The 20,661-nt window shown below is 34.4% G+C and overlaps 1 protein-coding gene across 2 annotated transcripts; it reads left to right on the forward strand.

Annotated features, from left to right (window-relative positions):
• Positions 1-616: 616 nt before the first annotated feature.
• slc16a12a (solute carrier family 16 member 12a) lies at positions 617-18,921 on the forward strand. Of its 2 annotated transcripts, XM_009293052.5 has the most exons (8): positions 617-800; positions 2,837-2,932; positions 3,511-3,803; positions 4,226-4,329; positions 6,301-6,444; positions 11,631-12,570; positions 15,921-16,180; positions 18,098-18,921. In XM_009293052.5, exons 3-8 carry the CDS (start codon positions 3,535-3,537, stop codon positions 18,232-18,234), a joined length of 1,854 nt encoding a protein of 617 aa, XP_009291327.2. In that variant the 5' UTR covers positions 617-800; positions 2,837-2,932; positions 3,511-3,534; the 3' UTR covers positions 18,235-18,921. The 2 variants fall into 2 exon arrangements, with proteins under 2 accessions (XP_009291327.2, XP_073784613.1); XM_073928512.1 differs by lacking the exons at positions 617-800; positions 2,837-2,932 and adding an exon at positions 3,053-3,289.
• The last annotated feature ends 1,740 nt before the right edge of the window (positions 18,922-20,661 follow it).

A 20,661-nucleotide genomic window follows, 5' to 3' on the forward strand; every position in this document is an offset into this window, starting at 1 on the left:
ATATATATATATGCTAAAATGAACCTGGCAACAAAATTGCTAGTAACAGTCAAGCTTTTATCTATATCTACCCGTTGCCAAATAACTGCTTTGATAAGCAAATGGGTGGTTCACATTACCCCCAAGGTTAATATGTATGGACATATCGCCGTTCTCGTTATCTCCAATGTACATTTGGGCATAAACTGTAGGAACTCCCTGTCCTAGCCTATACCCCCACCAAAACAAAACTAGCATAAATCGAGCGGGCAAGGTTTAAAAAGTAGCCTACATAGTCTTTTTAACATTAATGTTTATTTTTTATGTTTTACTTGGGGTTAAGTTAGCAAATAATGTTTAAAAAACAGTTGAACTGTATTTTCACCTGCTGCCAAAAATCAATAGTGTGTTACATAATTTTTCTTGTCAGCTAACTGTACTAGGAAGAGTTTGACAAATAGAGTTTGGTTTGCTTGAGGGGGACCTCAACAGATTGTGTCCTGAAAACATGATCCTATTCATATTCCATTAAAACACTCGACCCCCCCTGGAAGACATTATATATTATGCACACAGGATGGGTGAGAAGGAAAACATGGCGAATATCGGACTCGGGACTGCCGTTAACTGAAGTTTTAGTCCGCTAACTCTCACCCACAGATGCAGTCGCCGCGTTGACTTGCTGCAGTTTCCGCCCGTTGCTCTGTTCTGTCCAGGGATGCGGAGCCATGTGCGCCAATGTGGACCACACTTTGGAGGAGAGCAGCGCTTGTTTTTGTTCCTCGTCCGTCGTAGATTTACAATGGGAAGTGTCTTTCAGAGTAAGTGTTTCTCCTTAACGTCTACAAACGCTTAGTCATATATTTAGCTTGTTTGTGTGTTGTTCAGAACGGTGGACCAAGTGATTGCACACAAGTGTAATGACTTTTCTCATCTGACAATTCTTCATTATTTTTAGTGAAAACTGTACTTGTATTTTTGGGGTCTGTTTTGTTCATCACTGCATGTGTATATTGCATTTTTTTTGTTATTAATGAGGTAATTATTAATGTTATTAATGAGGTAACACACACACACACACACATATATATATATATATGTGTGTGTGTGTGTGTGTGTGTCTTTGTATAGCCTATGTATCTACAGAATGTTTTAGAAAGTTATAAAAAATACTATTGTTTGTGTTCAGAAAGCCTGCATTTATTTGGTCTAAAGTGTAAATAACACTAATTTTATTTAAACTTTTAATAATAAATTTTTTAATAAAATACATACATCTTAAGTTATTCAAATGTGTAAAGTAATAAATGACAGATATTCAATTACTTAAAATGAGTAGTTTTTCTCAGGAATTCACTTAGTAGTTTTACAAATGTGCACTTTTACTTTCTCTTTAGTACATTTTAGTGCCATATCAGTACTTTTACTCCACTATTTTCCTTTAACCTGCAGCCACTACCTTATTTTTTCTCGTCTATATGGATTAGCTCAGTAGAAAAATTAGCCCTGCGATTCCTGTCCTATCAAATTGCACATAGAAAGCAAATCACATCATACTGAACAATTCAATCAAAATTCAAATCAAGATATGGGTGCTTTATTAATGCAGCTAACCATTTGGAAGCATTAAAAGTGTCCAAGAAGATGTCAAAAATCTTTACACGCAGTTACCCACAGACTGCATGTCACTGAGGAGAAGATGAAGGATGATGATTGAATAATGATGATGATTGAATGAAATAGTCTTAATAACTAAATGCACTACAGAATATTACGTTTACACACACATGCACACATTGCAAATAAACACAAATGCTTTTCACAGCATAATACTCACTACTCTGCTTTTAAAAGAGCTACTTTTTACTTTTTTGAGTAATATTTACAGCAGGTACTTTTGCTCTACTTGCACTTTGTTTTTGGGGAAGTAATGATACTTTTACTTGAGTATGATTTTTCAGTACTTTTTCCACCAAATATGATTTTTCATTAGACATTTTTGGTTCTCGCATTTCTGATCAATAATAATAATATTATTTGTTTCCTTCTTATTTTTGTTTTTGTAGAAAATGTGACTTTTTGTCTTGTAAAAATACATTTATTCATAAAGGAACTAAAAACATTGAAAAATCTAAAAACTTTTGACCAATCATTTATAATGTTAGAATGTTCTTTTTTTCATCAATAAAATCCTGAAAACTAAAAGGCATCACTGTTTCCTCAAAAAGATGAAGCGGCACAGCTGTATTCTGCATTGATTAAAAACACCTGCTTAATACAAAACAGAGGAACTCCTTGTCTAATATTTTAAGAACCTGCAGCAAAGTATTAGGGGTAAAAGTGCCGGGGTTATCCTATTGTTATGAAAGCCAAGTGTTAAAAAGAGCCCATCAGATTACATCTGATATATCCCATCCTCTTTTTGATTCATTTAAAATACTTCCATCAGTATCTCGGTAGTGTCCCTTTGGCAAGGACCAACAGATTAATTAAAATTTTAATTTGTTCCTTGTGCGATTGGTTTGATGAATTTTAATTGGAAAAGATAGTTGCCGTTTTTTAGTGCCATTAATATTGTTTAATGTTTATATTAAGTGTGTTGTATGTTATATGTGTTGTAAATCTAATACATTGCAGAACGAATCGACCCAAAAGGGGACAATGAACAGTACATACTAGTCGATATTCAAGATACTTCAATGGATAACAAAGTCTAAGGACATTATTTATTTAAAATATATATTTTTTGTCTGTTCTGTAAATGGTTATACATGCAATGCTGAATAAAAGTATTCATCTCTTGAAAATGATTAACAACTTGTTAACCCCAGACTGTTATTTTAATCATTTGTCAAAGGTGTTACTTCAGTGAAGTCAAGTCTTTATTTTGATGAGTGGCCATCATCACTACAGGTCAGACTTTCGGGCTCTGCTTTACCGGATGCTGATTGAGGTGAGGAAAAAAAAAATATTATTAGGAGTAAAAAAAAATTGTTATGTGTGTTTTTTAGTTAGTTTCATGTTTCAACTTATTTTGTGCCTTGAAGTAGTTTCTGGCCCTTTTTCTAAAGACACACTGTGTTCTTTTCCTCTGTTTGGATCTGACTAGTGTGTGTGTGTGTGTGTGTGTGTGTGTGTGTGTGTGTGTGTGTGTGTGTGTGAGTGTGAGTGTGTGTTTGTCTGCATAATGTAGCAGATCAGATGCAGCCTGGATGTTTTTGCTCCTATTTCTTAATTTTGCAAGGTCTCTCATTGACCAAACAGTCAGTAATAGAGTAGATTCCTGTTTTGTGTTCACACATTTACAAGGGTAAGTAAATGATGACAAGAATGTTAATTTTCTGGCTAAACTTTCAGAGACCCATATGGTGCATTTTAGTATTTAATCCAATGCTCAGCGTAAGTTGGTGCAAGTTAACGTATCTTTGTGCATTTCACTAACTGCATGTGCAATTTATATAACTCTGTGTTTAGATTGATTTAAATGCGGAAGAGATAAGTTGATGAATGTTCCCTCTTTTTGTCTTGCAGAATTTTTTTAATACTATTTCATAGATGAAAACGAGAAGCAACAGAAACATGAGAGAAAAAGAGCTAGTAAATACATCCCGAACAGAGCCGGGGAGAGCAAAACCAGCTGAAACTGGACAGAAAAGAAAACAAGAGGCTGAAAGGAGCGAGGGGATGAAGGAGAGGATGAAGAGAGGAAGACTAGAGATGTGTGAAAAAAACCCATGTTTAGCAACAGCGCCGGATGGCGGATGGGGCTGGATGATCGTAGCCGGATGTTTCCTCACCACTGTTTGCACACGTGCGGTCACTAGGTTAGTTCATGACTCAATCACATTTGTCTTTTTTTATTATTCACCTTTCCAGCAATCAATACGATACCCTCATTCAACTTTGTTCTGACAGTTTAATATGAGAATTAAAGATCGCAAAAATTGCTTTTAAACTCAATCAAGATTAAGTTTTTTTATAATTAAGTTGTATAAAGCTAGAAAAAAAACTTGTTTTGGATGTTGATTCACTTCATCTATTTTTATAGCACTTTTACAATGTAAATTGTGTCAAAGCAGCTTAAAATAGATGAAATTCTAATAATTTATAACTGCTCCAGTCCAGTTTTCACAGTTAAAGTTCAGTTTGATCAAAGGTTGTGTATAAAATTACTAAAATAAATGTTGCAGCCACTCATTTTATCATATTGCATTGTTTAATGTGCCTGTTATCATGCTCGTTGCAGGTGTGTTTCCATCTTTTTTGTGGAATTCCAGTTATATTTTTCCAGAGATTATTCTGCAACTGCGTGGATACACTCTCTGCTGGACTGTACCACAATGTTGTGTGGTAAGACACATATATTTATTTATAACTCTTCTTGGAAAAACTGAGAGGTGGCAGCTGAAACAGTATTAAACTAAATTGATTTTAGGAGAACTTTGTTTTCAAAGAAGTCTGTGTTGACAGGTTTACAGTGCATAGTCCACTCGATACCAGATTGATCTGTGAGAAAGAATGTTCACAGAAACGCATTTTCATATTTGTGTGGTTTCGACTCGGATTACTTGATTGAAGCGATTAGATTATTTTGTTATATAGTTTCTGGTGTATGACACATTTTGGTATGCATGAACTATGTATTTATTAATAATGCAGGCAAAAACGCCCACATAAGCACAAACAAACAGTTGTGTCAGATTTGTAAGGGTTAACTGTACAAGTCACAAAAGTAGTGACTTGCAGATTTTACCTTATGGAGCCCTTTCTACCGGATCTATCTCAACTTCTGCTGTTGTCATTTAGCATATTTAGATTGATCCAATGACGTAAATAATGTTTTGCATCTGTGTCTTATCAGTTGTGGGGGTTTTCAAGCATCAAAACAATGTAATGTGTTTAAGATTAGTTGTTTACTGTGCACTTAAATGTGTACCATTTAATACTTCTTTACCTTTTTACCATGATTTACAGAAGACATCCACAACAATGTTATTCAGTGTAGCATTAGTTTATATACCAAGAAGTATTTTCCAGCAGATTTTTTTAGATAAATCATCTGTGGAACTAAAGCCCAATCATCACAAATACTGCAGAAGACCTATTGGAACCTGCATAGAACCAAGATTCTCAAAGAAATCAGTCAAGTCCACACAAAATTCTTTAAAGCAAATAAGATCAAGGTGCTCCAGGACTGGCCAGCCCAGTCATCATCAGACAGGAGCATTATTGAGCATGTCTGGGGTTAGATGGAGGAGGCATTGAAGATGAATCCAAAGAATCTTGATGAACTCTGGGAGTCCTGCAAGAACACTTTCTTTGTCATTCCATATGACTTTATTCATAAGTTATTTGAGTCACAGCAGAGATGTATGGATGCAATCCTCCAAGCTCATGGGATTCATACACAATATTAATTATTTTTCCACTGCACCATGTCTTTATATTCCATACACTCTCAGAAATAAATGTACACAAGCTGTCACTGGGTGGTACCTTTTCAAAAAGTACACATTTGTACTGAAAGAGTCCATATTGGTACCTCAAAAGTATATATTAGTACCTAAAAATTTTAAGAGGAACAGTTTTGTACTTTTTAGGTATTAATATGGACCTTTTAGGTACAAATTTGTACCTTTTGAAAAGGTACCACCTCAATGACAACTTGTGCACCTTTATTTCTGAGAGTGTATTTCTGTAAAGTGACAAGACTTTTGTCTAAGCAAAGTCAGACATTACTGTCCCAATTAAATAATTATTAATCAAGGCATATCATATTTTATTTGGGTAAGCGTAATTTAGAGGGCTTTAACTTTCATACAAGCCACTTCTGATACCAAATGATCAACTAGAAGTCAAGTTATTATTTGTTGTTCCTAAAACTTAGATAGACAACAAAACCTTTGTCACGTAGTGAACTCATTTAATGACATTAAAATATAATAAAATGAAGTTCAATTACTTACTATTTTAATCATTAGAGGTCAGAAAAGGTATATTGTTTCAATTTTATAATAATAATAATAATAATACATTCCCTTAATTATAATGAACATTTGACCTACAGTATATGTGCTATTTTATTTTCACAAAAATTATTTGAAACAATAAATAAAGTAGGCCATTTACTTATATTTAATATGCTTATGTATGTTCGCTAAATATATGGTTTCTCTGTATATGTATATTCACTTATTAATGACATTATTATTTATAAAAATCCACAGTTATCAGCCATAACATTACATTTATAAGAAAGTTACACTCTTTACTATCATGCCATCCACCAACTTCATTATTTCTTTCTTCTTTTTTCTACAGCACCATTGGGTAGTTATATCGGGAACCGTCTCTCTTCACGTATAGCTATCATGATTGGTGGGCTTCTCTCCTCTACTGGCCTTCTGCTCAGCTCACTGGCCACCAGCGTGGAGTTCCTGTATCTCACACTGGGTGTTCTTACAGGTTGGATACAGATGCACATACACCACCACCAATACAAACACGACACTCTTAAAAGGAGAGTTCACCCAAAAATGGAAAGTTATGTCATGATTTACTCACTCTCGAGGGCTTTTAAATATGTTCTGTTGTACACAAAATAAGACATAGTAAACTGGGATTTTAAAAAATGGTAACCATTGAATTCTATAGTTATAGCAACATTTTTTGAAATATCTTCTTTGTGTTCAGCTGGAAAAAAAAAGAAAAAAATACAGAGGGTAAAATAAGAATTGAACTTGTCACGATTTGCAGGTAAACATATTTCTGAAGGTGCTGCTGACATTAAATTCTACCAGATTTTGGTAAAAATCCAAACAGTCCAAGCATACAAATGAATCTATTAATAAAATAAATCCAACACATTTTTCCCCAGAAACACATTATGTGTAATAACAATGGAATGGCACAGAGAAAAAACTGAACTACTGAAATGTATTTAATACTTTGTATAAAAGCCTTATTTGTTAATGATGGCTTTAGGAAAGCTGTTGTACAGAGACTGGAGTTGGTATGATTTTTATCCCCATATCCCCCAACACAGTATTAAAATCTTGACAATTCTATGAGTATTGTCAATCAATTCTAATCTTTAGTTTTTATTTTCTATTGGATTCAAGTCAGGTGATTGGCTGGGCCATTCCAGCAGCTTTATTTTCTTTTCCTGAAACCATTTGAGAGTTTCCCTTGCTGTGTTTTGGATCATTGTGTTGTTGAAATGTGCACCCTGGTTTTATCCTAATCATACTGGTAATGTTAATGTCTGGACTAAAGCAGCTAATATTCATTTACACTAATGAGGGCAGGATTACTTACAAGTGATAGATTTCAGATGCTGTCTGGGCTTTTAATGCCTTGTTGACTTTTGTTTTCTTTGTATGTATGTATTTCTTTGGTTGTTACTGGCATCTGGTGAACATTTTAAGTCAACAGCACCTTTAGAAATATGTTTTCAGTAAAACTGTGACTGTTTAATACCTTTTCACCCACTTGGGAAAGAGTTTTACATTTGATTTGAGAAACGAATTAAAATTTTTTTGTGAACTTTGTTTTTAATACTTAAAACTCAAATGTTTATGTGGGCTTGATAGCCCAGTGGTTTTTGCACCGACTTATGGTGCGGCAGAGCTCTGGGCATCCCGATTTTGAATCCCGGTGCTTCAGGTTACATGTATTCACCCTGCAGAGCGCAGGGGCGTGGCCAGAGGCGATGTAATGTAGCAGAGAAAGCTAAAATGCTGTCCAAACGCTTCTATTTCCACAAAGCTTGTTCTGTTCCTTGTATTTGGGCTTCCAAAGGACACAACACAAATAGACAAGTGCTTACAATTTAATTTTAATTATGTTCCAAATAATTATAAAAAAGATATAGCTAGCATTTGACAAAGGAGCTTCCAGAATCTCTCCCAATTCAGTGCTGGATTCAGCTAAAAACTCCTCCAACCATAATAGATGTGGCTGTGGATTGTGAGCCACAACCTGTAAGAATTCTAATATATAAAATTGATCTATTACATGCAGTTTCCAGCTTTAAAGGTATGTTGTAGAGAGGACTTAAACAAGGATGTAAACAACGGGAAATGCTGTTTGGCACGTTAACAATTTAGCTACAAATTCATATTTATAATCCGTCAAACCGCTGTCAACAGCCACAATCTTCACCTTTCTACAAATAAAGCATGAGCACACATTGCTTTGCATCTTTTAAACACAACCAAGCCTAAAAATGTAATCTGGACCACCCCATAAAAAAAAAAACCTCAAACGTCTATTTCCTCTGTACTAATAATTGGAATTGAAGACAACAAAGATAAGTCATCTTGGCCTGCAAACCAGTATGTTGATTTGCAATAAATTAGCCATGTGTTTTTGATATTTTTGAGAAAAGATGCTTTTGATCATTTGAATAAGTAACTTGAATTGATTTTGTTGATTTTCTAACTTCCAACTTTTCAGTTATACTTAAACTTAATTTGGCTGGAAACAAAACATGTTATATAATTTTTCTCAGTTGTTTTACTCAGTTGACTTTGTAGGTCAGCATAGTTGTGAATACTAACCCTCCTGCAGTGTCGTAGTTACTAAGTAACTTGTTACTGTAATTAAATTACTTATTGTTACGTCAGACGTGCTATGCAAAAGGTAAATAATAAAGTCAACATCCAAATGCAGTCTTGTGAAGTTTTATTATATAATCCAAAACATAAAAACATAGCACGGAGAACAGGGAACACACGGACATCATATAAGTAACAAAAACAACAGACAATAAGAGGTTAACAGAAGAGTATGTAAATAGTGCAAAAAAAACTACTAAACAACTAAACAAGATAACGAGGCAGTGGAGACTTATAAACAACCAAGGTAACTAATAACTAAAGAACACCACATAACACCACGTAACAGAAAACACATAAAAACAGGGGATGTGAATCATGAAAATTATCCAGTGGAAAAGTAAAGTAAGGGAGTACTGTTCATGAGGGTTGTAAATGATTCACTGTGGGCCAGCTGAAAAACTAGTCTTATGTGTGACGATTCCAACCAGTAGAAATGTTGAACGCTATACATTTTTTAAACAGAGGGGGCGCTGCGTTTTCAGGTGCAAACTCACTTTACCTGCACATCACTGGCGAGCAAGTGGTGGGGCAGCAGAGTAAAATGACAGCGGTGAAGTTCGCCAGACAAAACACAAACTGTGTGCAAATGCTGCAAAAAGACGTTTACTCACACTAACAGAACAATAATTATGATGCACATAACCCGTCAGCACAGTGAAAAACTACTGTCACAGACATCTATATACAAAAAAATATATATTAATAAGCCAAACCACGTGTATCGAATGATTTGCAGCTCCGCCTGTTCCGACGAGTGCTATAAAGATCAGACGGTGCATCGGTGTTTTCATAGCGAGAGTGTGAAGATGTTTTTCAGACTGAAAGAGAAAGTTATTCTGTTACAGAAGCAGGTATTAGATTATTTTTACCCTCTCCTTTTCAAATGAGTTTATGCATATTTTAATAATTTTACTTATTTGCTTATTATATTTTAAAATGTTTAAGATGATATCTTCTTAAGTGTATCACAGTAGCTATGTTTCCCTCCACCTATTTTTATGCACATTTTGAATATGCTTATTAAATTGGTTAATGGAAACGCCAAGATGCACATGAATTTTAAAAATGCGCATAAATAGCGTGCGCATAACTGAGTAGGACAAACTTTATATTCAATCAGATGTGCATAAACTATTATGAAAATACTTTCTCTGAACAAATTCCAGTATGCACATTAAAAAAGGTCATGTGATTTTGTTATCATGTGATGATAATAATGTGTGCCAATGGACAAACCAGCAGGCTGAGCACATTGTAAAACATCTGAAATGTTGTTTTGGTTATTCTAAAACACCATAACCATCTCAGTACAAGTGTTATTATATTATTAATGACCTCCAGAATCAAGAGCGTCTGTGTTCCGCGTCTCACACCTTCAAATGCCACAATGCATTTACTGCGTGTCAAAGTCATTTGCTAAATGAAGGATGAGATTCACGCAGCTTCTCTTATCGCAGCAAATTCCGTTTTTACAGTTGATATTTGGTGCCAGATAATCAGGAAGTGACGATTTTGTTCGCTTTGACTCGTTGGATGGAAACACTGCTTTATTCTTGTATGCGATAATCCAGTTTTGCACTTACAGTTAATTCGCTTTTTTGGATGGAAACATAGCTACTGATACGTATTATTATTAATTATTCACCTTCATAATCATGTTCAGTTCCTGTCTCTATCCTACTATGTAATTAGTAATTTATAATCAGTTTGTTTATGCCAGTGGCCAGTCCCCTGGAGCAGAGGGTCTATTGATCACCCCTGTACACACTGCTCTCTGGTTTAGTCCCCAGTAAAAGAGATTATCAGTAGGGCACATTGTAAATGTGCAAAGACCTCAGCTTATGCCAGAAAACATAGATATTCTGATATTTTTCTTTAAAAATGTAAAATCCTAAAACAGTCACAGTTTAATTTGTTAATATTAATGAGTATTCAAGAGTTCACATTTAGCTGATGTTTTATAAAAGCTTGTTTGGCATGCTGTCCCGGGAGAGAGCCCCGAGCTCAAGGGCTCCTCGAGCCCGGGGCTTCCTCCCGTTGGCAGAGCGAGAGGGGAGCCTGAGCTCGGTGGATCTCAGAACTCCCCTGCTGCGGTAGCTAAGGGAACACAAGGGGTTAAACAAAAGCTTGGGGTTAAACAAAAACTCCTCACAGAAACACCCACCGGTTCTGTGAAACCAGGGCTGGCAGTGTTCTTGCTGTGGGGCTCACAGTGCTAACCACTGGGCCGCCGTGCCGCCCAATCAGAGGTAAAGGAGGAGAATAGGGGAGGAGGGGGGGTTCTTCCAAACGAAGATAAAGTGAACTGAAAACTGTGGCTATTTATAGTAGCTTAGGGCTCATATGATTGGAAGATAGTGATTAGCAAATGCGAGACCGGCCGTGATAAATCATAAGCACGTGATCCTCTCGAAATTAGTTTATGGATAAACTTCACTTTTTTAGTTTGTTTGTTTTTTTAATTACAATTTAGTTATGGCAGAAAATATATCATTTAGCAAATAATGTGCAGCATTTAAGAAAAAAATAAAAGGATTCTTCAACTTAAATTTGCTTCAAATAATTTTGCTAAAATATTGTGACTAAATTTATTGTGAAATTAGCATCATAAATCGTATTATTAGGTTGTTTATGTACAGTTACTTGTACTCGCTTTCAATACTTTAAACAGTTCTATACAAATCAATTCATAGAACCAAGCAATTGTATTTCTTTGTTAATTGTATACAAAAATATTTAGCAGAATAACTGTATTCTTCAACTAAAATTGGCTACATTTATAAACTTATTTTAATGTGTTCATATAATTATATTTTTGTTTGTTTGATTTAACCACAGAAGGGTACACTTGTAAAACAATTGCACATTTGTCTGTGTTGAGATTTATAGGGATTTTCAGTAGTACTGTAAAGTAATTACATTTCATTTCTAATATAGGAATAAGAAAGTCATTTAAATACAATTTTAATAATGTAGTTAGTAATGAATTACTTTATTGAAGTACCACTGCCCTCCTGCTTCTCTCCACAGGTGTGGGATTTGCTCTCAGTTACACTCCTGCAATCGCCATGGTGGGCTCCTACTTCCGCCAGAGGAAAGCGTTGGCTTACGGGATCGCCATGTCTGGCAGCGGCATTGGGACCTTCATTCTAGCACCGGCTGTGCAACTTCTCATCGAGTTCTTCTCCTGGAGGGGCGCACTGCTCATTTTGGCGGGTCTGGTGTCCCATTTGTGTTTCTGTGGGGCCCTTATGAGGCCACTGCAGAGCCAAAGAGGCAGGCAGAACAAGATGGACTTGGAGAATGGCAAAACAGTTGATTTGTTAAATGTGAAACTTGCTTATGTGGAGTTGAGAGGATCGATGGAGGTGACGCATGCAGTAGTGAAAGAGATGGAGAAAAAAGAACCATCTGAGAACATGCTGAGGAATGGAAAAGGATGGATTGAGGCTGATGATATGAAGCAGTCACACTTAGATGAGGAAGAAAATCATGGACAGGATCTTTCAGAGAACCCTAAAACTGTGAACAAATGGAGTGAAGAAGAACCAAGAACCATCTCAATCCCTGCTTTAGTACAATCAAGTGGCTTACCATTAGAAAATTTGCTCAAATACCAGAAGAACATAACTTTCCCAGAATCAAAATCTGAAGGAAACAACAACCAAAGCACTGTGGCTAAATCAAAAGTGGTAAAAGCCAAATTACTAAAGGAATCCAAGGAAAATGTATGGTCTGTCTTAAGGAAAACTGTATTGAAAGAATATTCTTTCCTGTTGATACCAGACTTCCTTTTGCTGTTGGTGTCCTTCCTGTTTCTTGCCTATGGTTGCAGTGTGCCATTTGTGTATCTTGTGCCATATTCACTGAGCGCAGGTGTCAGCCCTCAACAGGCTGCATTAGTCATGTCCATACTTGGAGTGTCGGGGATCATCGGTACGATCACTTTCGGATGGATTGCAGATCGAAAGTAAGTAAGGGTTTATGTCTTTCTGAAAACTTTCAATAGCAAAGGGCTACATCTATATTAGACATCTATTTGTGTCTGTGAATGTTTGAATTGTTGAATAATTTCAACATTAAAAAACATTTATTACAGAAATTATTATTATTATTAAGTTATAATTAATATTAAAATTGTAGAGCATCATGGTGGTGCAGTGGGTAGCCTCATAGCAAAAGGTCACTGGTTCGAGCCTCGACTGGGTTACTTTAAATTACATTTAAAAGCTTAACTAGGTTAATTAGGTTAACTAGGCAGGTTATGGTAATTAGGCAAGTTATTGTATATCGATGGTTTGTTCTGTAGACTTTCAGAAAAAATAAAGCTTAAAAATAAAGCTTCAACTGGCTAATAATTTTGTCCTTAAAATAGTGTTTAAAAAAATTAAACAGTATTTATTCTAGCCGAAATAAAACAAATAAGACTTTCTCCAGAAGAAAAAAAACATTATCGGACATAATGTAAAAACTTATTTGCTCTGTTTAACATAACGTGGGAAATATTTAAAAAATAAAAAAGTCAATAGGGGGCTAATAATTCTGACTTCAACTGTGTGTGTGTGTGTGTGTGTGTGTGTGTGTGTGTGTGTGTATATATATATATATATATATATATATATATATATATATATATATATATATATATAAGCAATATCACACAAGTAGCAATGCGACATGGCTGTATATCAGCACTGATGGGAGGCGTGCGTTGGCACGAGGCTGCAGCATCCCACCAGTGCTGATATACAGCCATATCCCACTGCACAAAAAATAAAAAAGTCAATAGGGGGCTAATAATTCTGACTTCAACTGTGTGTGTGTGTGTGTGTGTGTGTGTGTGTGTGTGTGTGTGTGTGTGTGTGTGTGTGTGTGTGTGTATATATATATATATATATATATATATATATATATATATATAAGCAATATCACACAAGTAGCAATGCGACATGGCTGTATATCAGCACTGATGGGAGGCGTGCGTTGGCACGAGGCTGCAGCATCCCACCAGTGCTGATATACAGCCATATCCCACTGCACAAAAAATAAAAAAGTCAATAGGGGGCTAATAATTCTGACTTCAACTGTGTGTGTGTGTGTGTGTGTGTGTGTGTGTGTATATATATATATATATATATATATATATATATATATATATATATATATATATATATATATATATATATATATATATATATATATATAAGCAATATCACACAAGTAGCAATGCGACATGGCTGTATATCAGCACTGATGGGAGGCGTGCGTTGGCACGAGGCTGCAGCATCCCACCAGTGCTGATATACAGCCATATCCCACTGCTACGAGTGTGATATTGCATTTATACAACAGTTCAACGGCACAATCATGTATATAAAAAAAGAAAATCAGACACGGAGAGTCTAAAATCCCCTTTTGTTTCAGGAACTACTTTCATCCACCATTCATTCACATCTGCAGCTGACGTCAGAACAGCAGAAGCCATTACTAATTCACCAACGTCACTTTAGAGCTTTTGTTTGAATGATTCTCAAGTGTAATGTATAAAGTGATGACAAAACAGGTGATTTTGCTGACATTGTAGGATTATAAGGCTGAATTTGACATGAAATGCCCTCCGTCTAAAGAGGTATCGTCTTACAGTTTTAGAGTCTATTACAATCTACAATATTGCAATAGGGATATCACAATAATTAACCCCCGAAAAAGCAGCGCAATCACTACCAGAGTGCTATTGTGTTTGCCATAAGGAGGGGGTGTTTGGGGGTAAGGTCTCTGAATAACACTGTTGAGAACCGGGATAGAAAAGTAACTATTAAAATAGACACTGTCCTTATAAATAAACTGTATAGTTACAATCTATACAAAAGAGATCGACTTAGAATATCACTTACCAGTTTAATAATGATTTGGTCAGATGTAGTAAGAAAACACACAGTTTCTTCTAAGCAAGGGCTTTTTATACTTTTATACATAACTGTCGGCATCTTGTGGATAGACAACGTCAACCGTCTTTGACTAATGAACACTGACGCGCTGTCTCTCAGAAATTATAAACATTTTGAAATAGGCACTATCCTTATAAATAAACTGCATAATTGCAATCTAAACAAGTAGATTCTCGACTAAAAAAGCCGCAAAAGAACATTGTTGCCCAACAGCAGGAATATTTGTCAAACTGTCGAGCCTCCTCTGCTTGTATGTGGGCGGAATAATACACAAAGGCCTTTGTGTGCTGTTACTGGCAAATATCTCACGGCTATCAGCCAAGCAGATTCAAGAATCAGACAGAACTGTTGTATATATATATATATATATAGGCCATAAGTCCTGTAATAGAAAAATAATTAAATTCCTGTAATTAAAAATAATTGAGTGAATAAATTAGCGAATTAATGTATATTAAAATATTAATAAATTACATATATGTGTTATAAATAATAATTGTAATAACTACAGATATAATGTTTATAATATATCTAATATACTTTAAAACAATTAAAAACAGCAACAGTAAATTTAAGCCCTAACTGTCAGAGCTATCTCTGATATGATTAGACCATCCATTATTTCATAGGAATCCAGATAATAATAATAATTGAAGTGCTCTCTTAAATTTTTTGCAGAACTTTATGAAAAGTCTAAAAAGTTTTCCAGAACTGTATGAAAAAATCCAAATTCTGTACATACAGTAAACACTTTTGAATGACAGTAAAGTAAATGATGCTGTAAATCACATGGCAATGACAACATTGCCAATGTAGTATGTTTGAATTACATTCATACAGTATAAAACACTGAGTAGTGTTCAGAAATGACTTATTCAAACTGAGTTTCTCCTCATGCATTATCCATGAGATGGTTGCTCATGTTGCATCATGCTTTAATGACTAGTGAAACAGACTGAAAGAGCCGAAAAGCATTGGCATCATTCAAACTTATTTTGCAGGAGCAGCTTAAATGGGATAGTTTAACCTAAATAAAAATTACCCAAGATTTACTCCCCCTCTTGTGGTTTTAAACTTTTATGAGTTTCTTTCTTCTGTTGTGCACAAATAAAAGATTTTGGAAATGTTCTGGAATATTCTGTAAATGCTGGTCGATATTACCCCATGACTTCTAGTAGGAAAAATATAACAATGGATACCATTAAACAGCATTCTTCAAAATAACTTCTTTAGTGTAAGAAACTCAACCATATCCACTGAAAAATTATTTATTTTTTTAAAACTAAAATATTTGTATTTGTTAGTGTCTCTGCCATTATTGATGATTCCCATGTCTGCAGTTTGATCAATATCTGTGTGTTTTTGTGTTCAGGTGTTTGAGGCCTTACAGAGTGGTGAGTTACATGCTGGCTGTTGGGTCAGAAGGGCTGAGCTGTCTCTTTCTGCCTCTGCTGAGTGGATTTTCTCTGCTTGTCCCCTTTTCCCTCATCTACGGCTACTTTGACGGAGCTTACGTGGCTCTTATTCCTGTGGTGACCTCTGACACTGTCAGCTCCGCCCAGCTGACCTCAGCTCTAGGAGTTGTTTACTTCCTCCATGCCATTCCCTACCTCATCAGCCCACCTATTGGAGGTCAGTGGATTTCATCCGGATGTTACACACAAATTTTCATATTACAGTACATGCCATGAGTTAATCATACATTACTGAAATTACAGAGATATTATACACACACACTGTAAAAAAAACTTAATTTTATGGTTTGGGGTGCCAGAAAAAACGTAAAATAATGACCATTAAATTACAGAAATTTATCGTTAAATAACAGACATTAAATTACAGAAATTTACCAGAAATTAAATTAAGGAAATTTCTGTAATTTAACGACAGCTATTTTATATTACATTTCTGTAATTTAACGACCGTTATTTTACAATAAATTTCTGTAATTTAACAGTCGTTATTTTATAATAAATTTCTGTAATTTACGATCACTATTTTATGGTAAATTTCTGTAATTTAACATCCGTTATTTAACGGTAATTTTTTGTAATTTAACAGTCGTTATTTTATGGTAAATTTCTGTAATTTACGACCACTATTTTATGGTAAATTTCTGTAATTTACGACCACTATTTTATGGTAAATTTCTGTAATTTACGACCACTATTTTATGGTAAATTTCTGTAATTTAACATCCGTTATTTAACGGTAAACTTTTGTAATTTAACAGTCGTTATTTTATGGTAAATTTCTGTAATTTAAATTCCGTTATTTTACAGTAAATTTCTGTAATTTAACAGCCGTTATTTGATTTTATTTTGTAATTTAACGACCGTTATTTTATGGTACATTTCTGTAATTTTAACAATGTTATTTTAAGGTAATTTCTGTAATTTAACGACCAATATTTTACGGTAAATTTCTGTAATTTAATGACCATGATGATTTTGCGTTTTTTTTTTTTACAGTACAGTTGCGATCCTATTTATATACGCTTTTATTATTGTCATTTTATGTCACTCATTTTATAATGCCAAAATAACAATATAATAGTATCATAATGCAAGTACACTCTTCCAAAGAGCACATATTATTTTATTCTTACGAAAATGTAATTTTATTTTATCATAGTCTTTTTAACAATTGAATAATTAGGCATTAGAATTGCAATGTGAAAACGTAACATCTTAAACAAATAAATAATAAAAATGATAAATGTTAACAAAAATCTACAAAGTATAAAGAACTAGAAAAAAGTAACAGATCTATTTTCAGTTGTTAGAAATAACTAATAATAAGTATAATAGTAAATATTAGTATAGTATATATTAATAGTATATATAATAATAAAGAATAAGTAATTTATATAGTAAATGCTAAATTGTTTTTCTACGCATACTGACACTTTTAATAAAGCTGAAATGTTGCTGGTATTGTTAATTTTTTTTTTGTATAGGTGATATATGTTGCATCACCAAAATGATTGAGGTCATGTGTTATGCCATAAGTCGATATATTGATTATTGTGACAGGCCTAATCAATAGTCTATTTTACTGCTTTGGTATGAAATCTCTTCAAGTTCACTAAATTTGGATTTCACATGATTATAAATCAGGTTTATATCAGGACTCTGGGCTGGCTTTTCCATTCTTCCAAGGTTTTCAGTTTTCAGCATAGTTCCTATTGAAATGTCTAACCATCTTGCAAAGTCAGTTAATGCTGGATAGTTAGGCTGCCAGTTACCCTAAGGTTCTTCAGATATCTAAGCAGTACCTAAGGTTTTGATATAATGGTGCCTATAGTTATCTAAAAGGTTTTTTTTTTTTTTTTTAAAAACAATCAAAAACAAAACAAGATTTTTTTTTACTGTATGTTAACTAATGAAAATCGGCTCCTTATCCAGGTAGGATAACTTCAAATATGACCTCAAGATAAAAGAAATTGTAGATTGTTCCCTAATTTTGATCTTCACTGTATATATTCAACTGTTCATGGCAGCAGCATATTCAACTAAATCAGATTGTTTTCTGAACTCTCCTTCTCAGGTTGGCTAGTGGATCAGACAGGCTCCTACACAGCTACATTCATCCTCAGTGGAGTCTCTCTCATCTGCAGTGCTGTGATTCTGGCTGCTGTGAAGGTGATCTTCCGCTGCACCAGAGGGAGCTCTTGCTTAAAATGACTCTCAACCAGCTGCACATGAGCTTTCTGAAGCAGTACTACAATACAGCAATAATGCTGTCAGGAAACATGAATGTTCCTCTGTTGGGGTTACACAGGGTTATAATAGATTTTAGACCTGAACTCGCATTAGTCAAAAGGATTGTCTCAAAAACAAGCTGTTCAATCCACATTATTTTGCAATGCGGTATTAAGCTCTTTCCTGCAAATGTCTTAGACTTACAATTTATTTGCTGCTCTGGGGAAAACACTAGTAATTAAAAATGGCAGGAAACAGGCAAACTACGTGCCACAAACCAGTGTGTTTATAATTATGACTATACATTAAAATAATATAATAAGAAATGCCAATATAACAAGCTGTTTTGTATGGCTAAAAATGAATGGATGTGGTCTTGGCATTTAAATTACAATGGCTGTGCCTTCTTTTGCCTGTTAAAATAAGATGGATAACATACAGTAACTGCACACAGAACTGGTCAGCTTTAAAGAGTGTTTAGCTTTACTGACAAAATCCATTCCAATTGCTTTAAAAATAGTGGTTTAAATTGCTTGTGGGTAACTGTTTCAAATATTTGAAAGTGCTTGTTACAAAAGCAATACTTAATGTATATATCTTGGCTGAGATCTGATTGGCCGGTAAGATTAAAGGACAAGTATGCATTGCCCAATTGTATGACCAAATGTACACTGCTGTTCAAAGGTTTGTGTTCTGTTAAATGTGTTTTCAAAGCTCTTACGCACATTAAGACTAAGTATAGAAAATGCTGCTATACTGTGAAATATTATTTTCAAATAGCTAGTAAATATACTTTTGATAAATATTAATCTTTCTATACCTAAAATGATTTAATTCCTCAGATGAGAAATTTTGAGCATCATTATTATTTTAGTCTGCAGTTTCACGTTCAATTAGAACAGCTGATTTAATGGGAGTTATCACTGGTTATTAGCTGATAGATATGGGTCAGTAGGGGCCTTCTGTGCTTACTGGTAGACCCAGAAGGCTGTTATTACCCATCCACATGCTTAATCAGCTATCGATAACATACGGCTGCAGCTTAATTAGTTTTTTATAATTAAGTTTCTCATTAATTGTATTTTTTAACATCTACCCCCACCCCAACCTTAAACCAAACCGTCACAGTAATGTAAAAACAGATCTGAATCTGGAGTCTTCTCTATTAGTATAGCTGATTAATCATGTGGATGGATGATAACAGCCTTATGAACCTACTAGTAGGTGCCCCTACTGGCCCATATCTATCAGTTAATTACCATTGATTACACCCATTCAATCAAGTGATAACATTCAAAGCGGGTTATTAGAAATCATTCTAATATGGTGACTTGGTGCTCAAACAACATATAATATTAACAAACTATGCTCAAAACAGTGTTTGTTTATTATTAATTGTCAGTTTTGATCAATTTAATGCATCCTTGCTGAACAAAAGATTAAATTTGTCAAAACCCTAACTAAGCTCAAGCTTCTTAATGCTAAAGTACAGCTAAAACCACTCGAATCAAATGTCATCCTATTCCGTATCATAATTTGTATTTAATTTATCCAATCCAAAGTGGCTTTTCTTTTTAAAATTCAGCTAATGTGTAAATGGCTCTTTCAAAAGTCTCTATCAGCCTGTGGTCTAATGTATGGATATTCGGTATAAACGTCCGCTCAGCATTCAAAACAAGGGCATAAGTTTGCCCTTGACATTGGTGGGGACCTATGAATTACAGTATAAACCTCTGTTTTTTCATTTGCTGCAAAATCACTTTACATTAACACTGCTATTCAATTAGTTTTTAATCCACTCTCTATACAATACAGTATCTTTTAAAGTTAAGTTAAACTGAGTAATAGTGTAATGCTAAAAATGCTTTATAACTGACAAAGAAAGAGTTTAATAAAGACTTCCATTTATTTTAGCCATAGTGCAAATGAAATGTGTCTCATACATCAGTATTAATTAAAGTAGGTGGAGAACAGGCTGTAGTTTTTCGTACATTAGATGCAACCGAAATTCGACATGCTACTGTGAGAGATTGGGAGAATTGACTGGTTAAATATTGTTGGAGACATTACAAAAGACGGTGGATATTGGTGGGGACACATCCCCTTCGTCCATGCTAATACTATACCCCTGATTCAAAACACGCTTGTGGAAAAACGTCATGCCTAATTATTGCCAGGGAAACTAGAATAATGAAATATTATGAGATAACTGAGATATATAGAACTAAATATAAAAATGACAGCATGTGCAAATTATGCATTTTTTCAAACAAAGGGAATTAAATTACAATATAGTAATATTTTATTCTGAATCATTCATCAAATACTTTGTGATACTAAAATAAACACATTTATTGGTATGTGACATTATAGTTGTGCTGGCACTGTTACCGAAAATAATTTCAATTT

Source organism: Danio rerio, chromosome 17 (assembly GCF_049306965.1).
Source record: "Danio rerio strain Tuebingen ecotype United States chromosome 17, GRCz12tu, whole genome shotgun sequence".
NCBI classification, from domain to species: Eukaryota; Metazoa; Chordata; class Actinopteri; order Cypriniformes; family Danionidae; genus Danio; species Danio rerio.

Bases quoted from the DNA above. Each gene is read 5' to 3' on its own strand.
- slc16a12a (XM_009293052.5), top strand. From the start codon at position 3,535: ATGAAAACGAGAAGCAACAGAAACATGAGAGAAAAAGAGCTAGTAAAT. The intron at 3,804-4,225 runs GTTAGTTCATGA...TGCTCGTTGCAG, and splicing joins TGCACACGTGCGGTCACTAG to GTGTGTTTCCATCTTTTTTG. The intron at 12,571-15,920 runs GTAAGTAAGGGT...TTTTGTGTTCAG, and splicing joins GGATGGATTGCAGATCGAAA to GTGTTTGAGGCCTTACAGAG.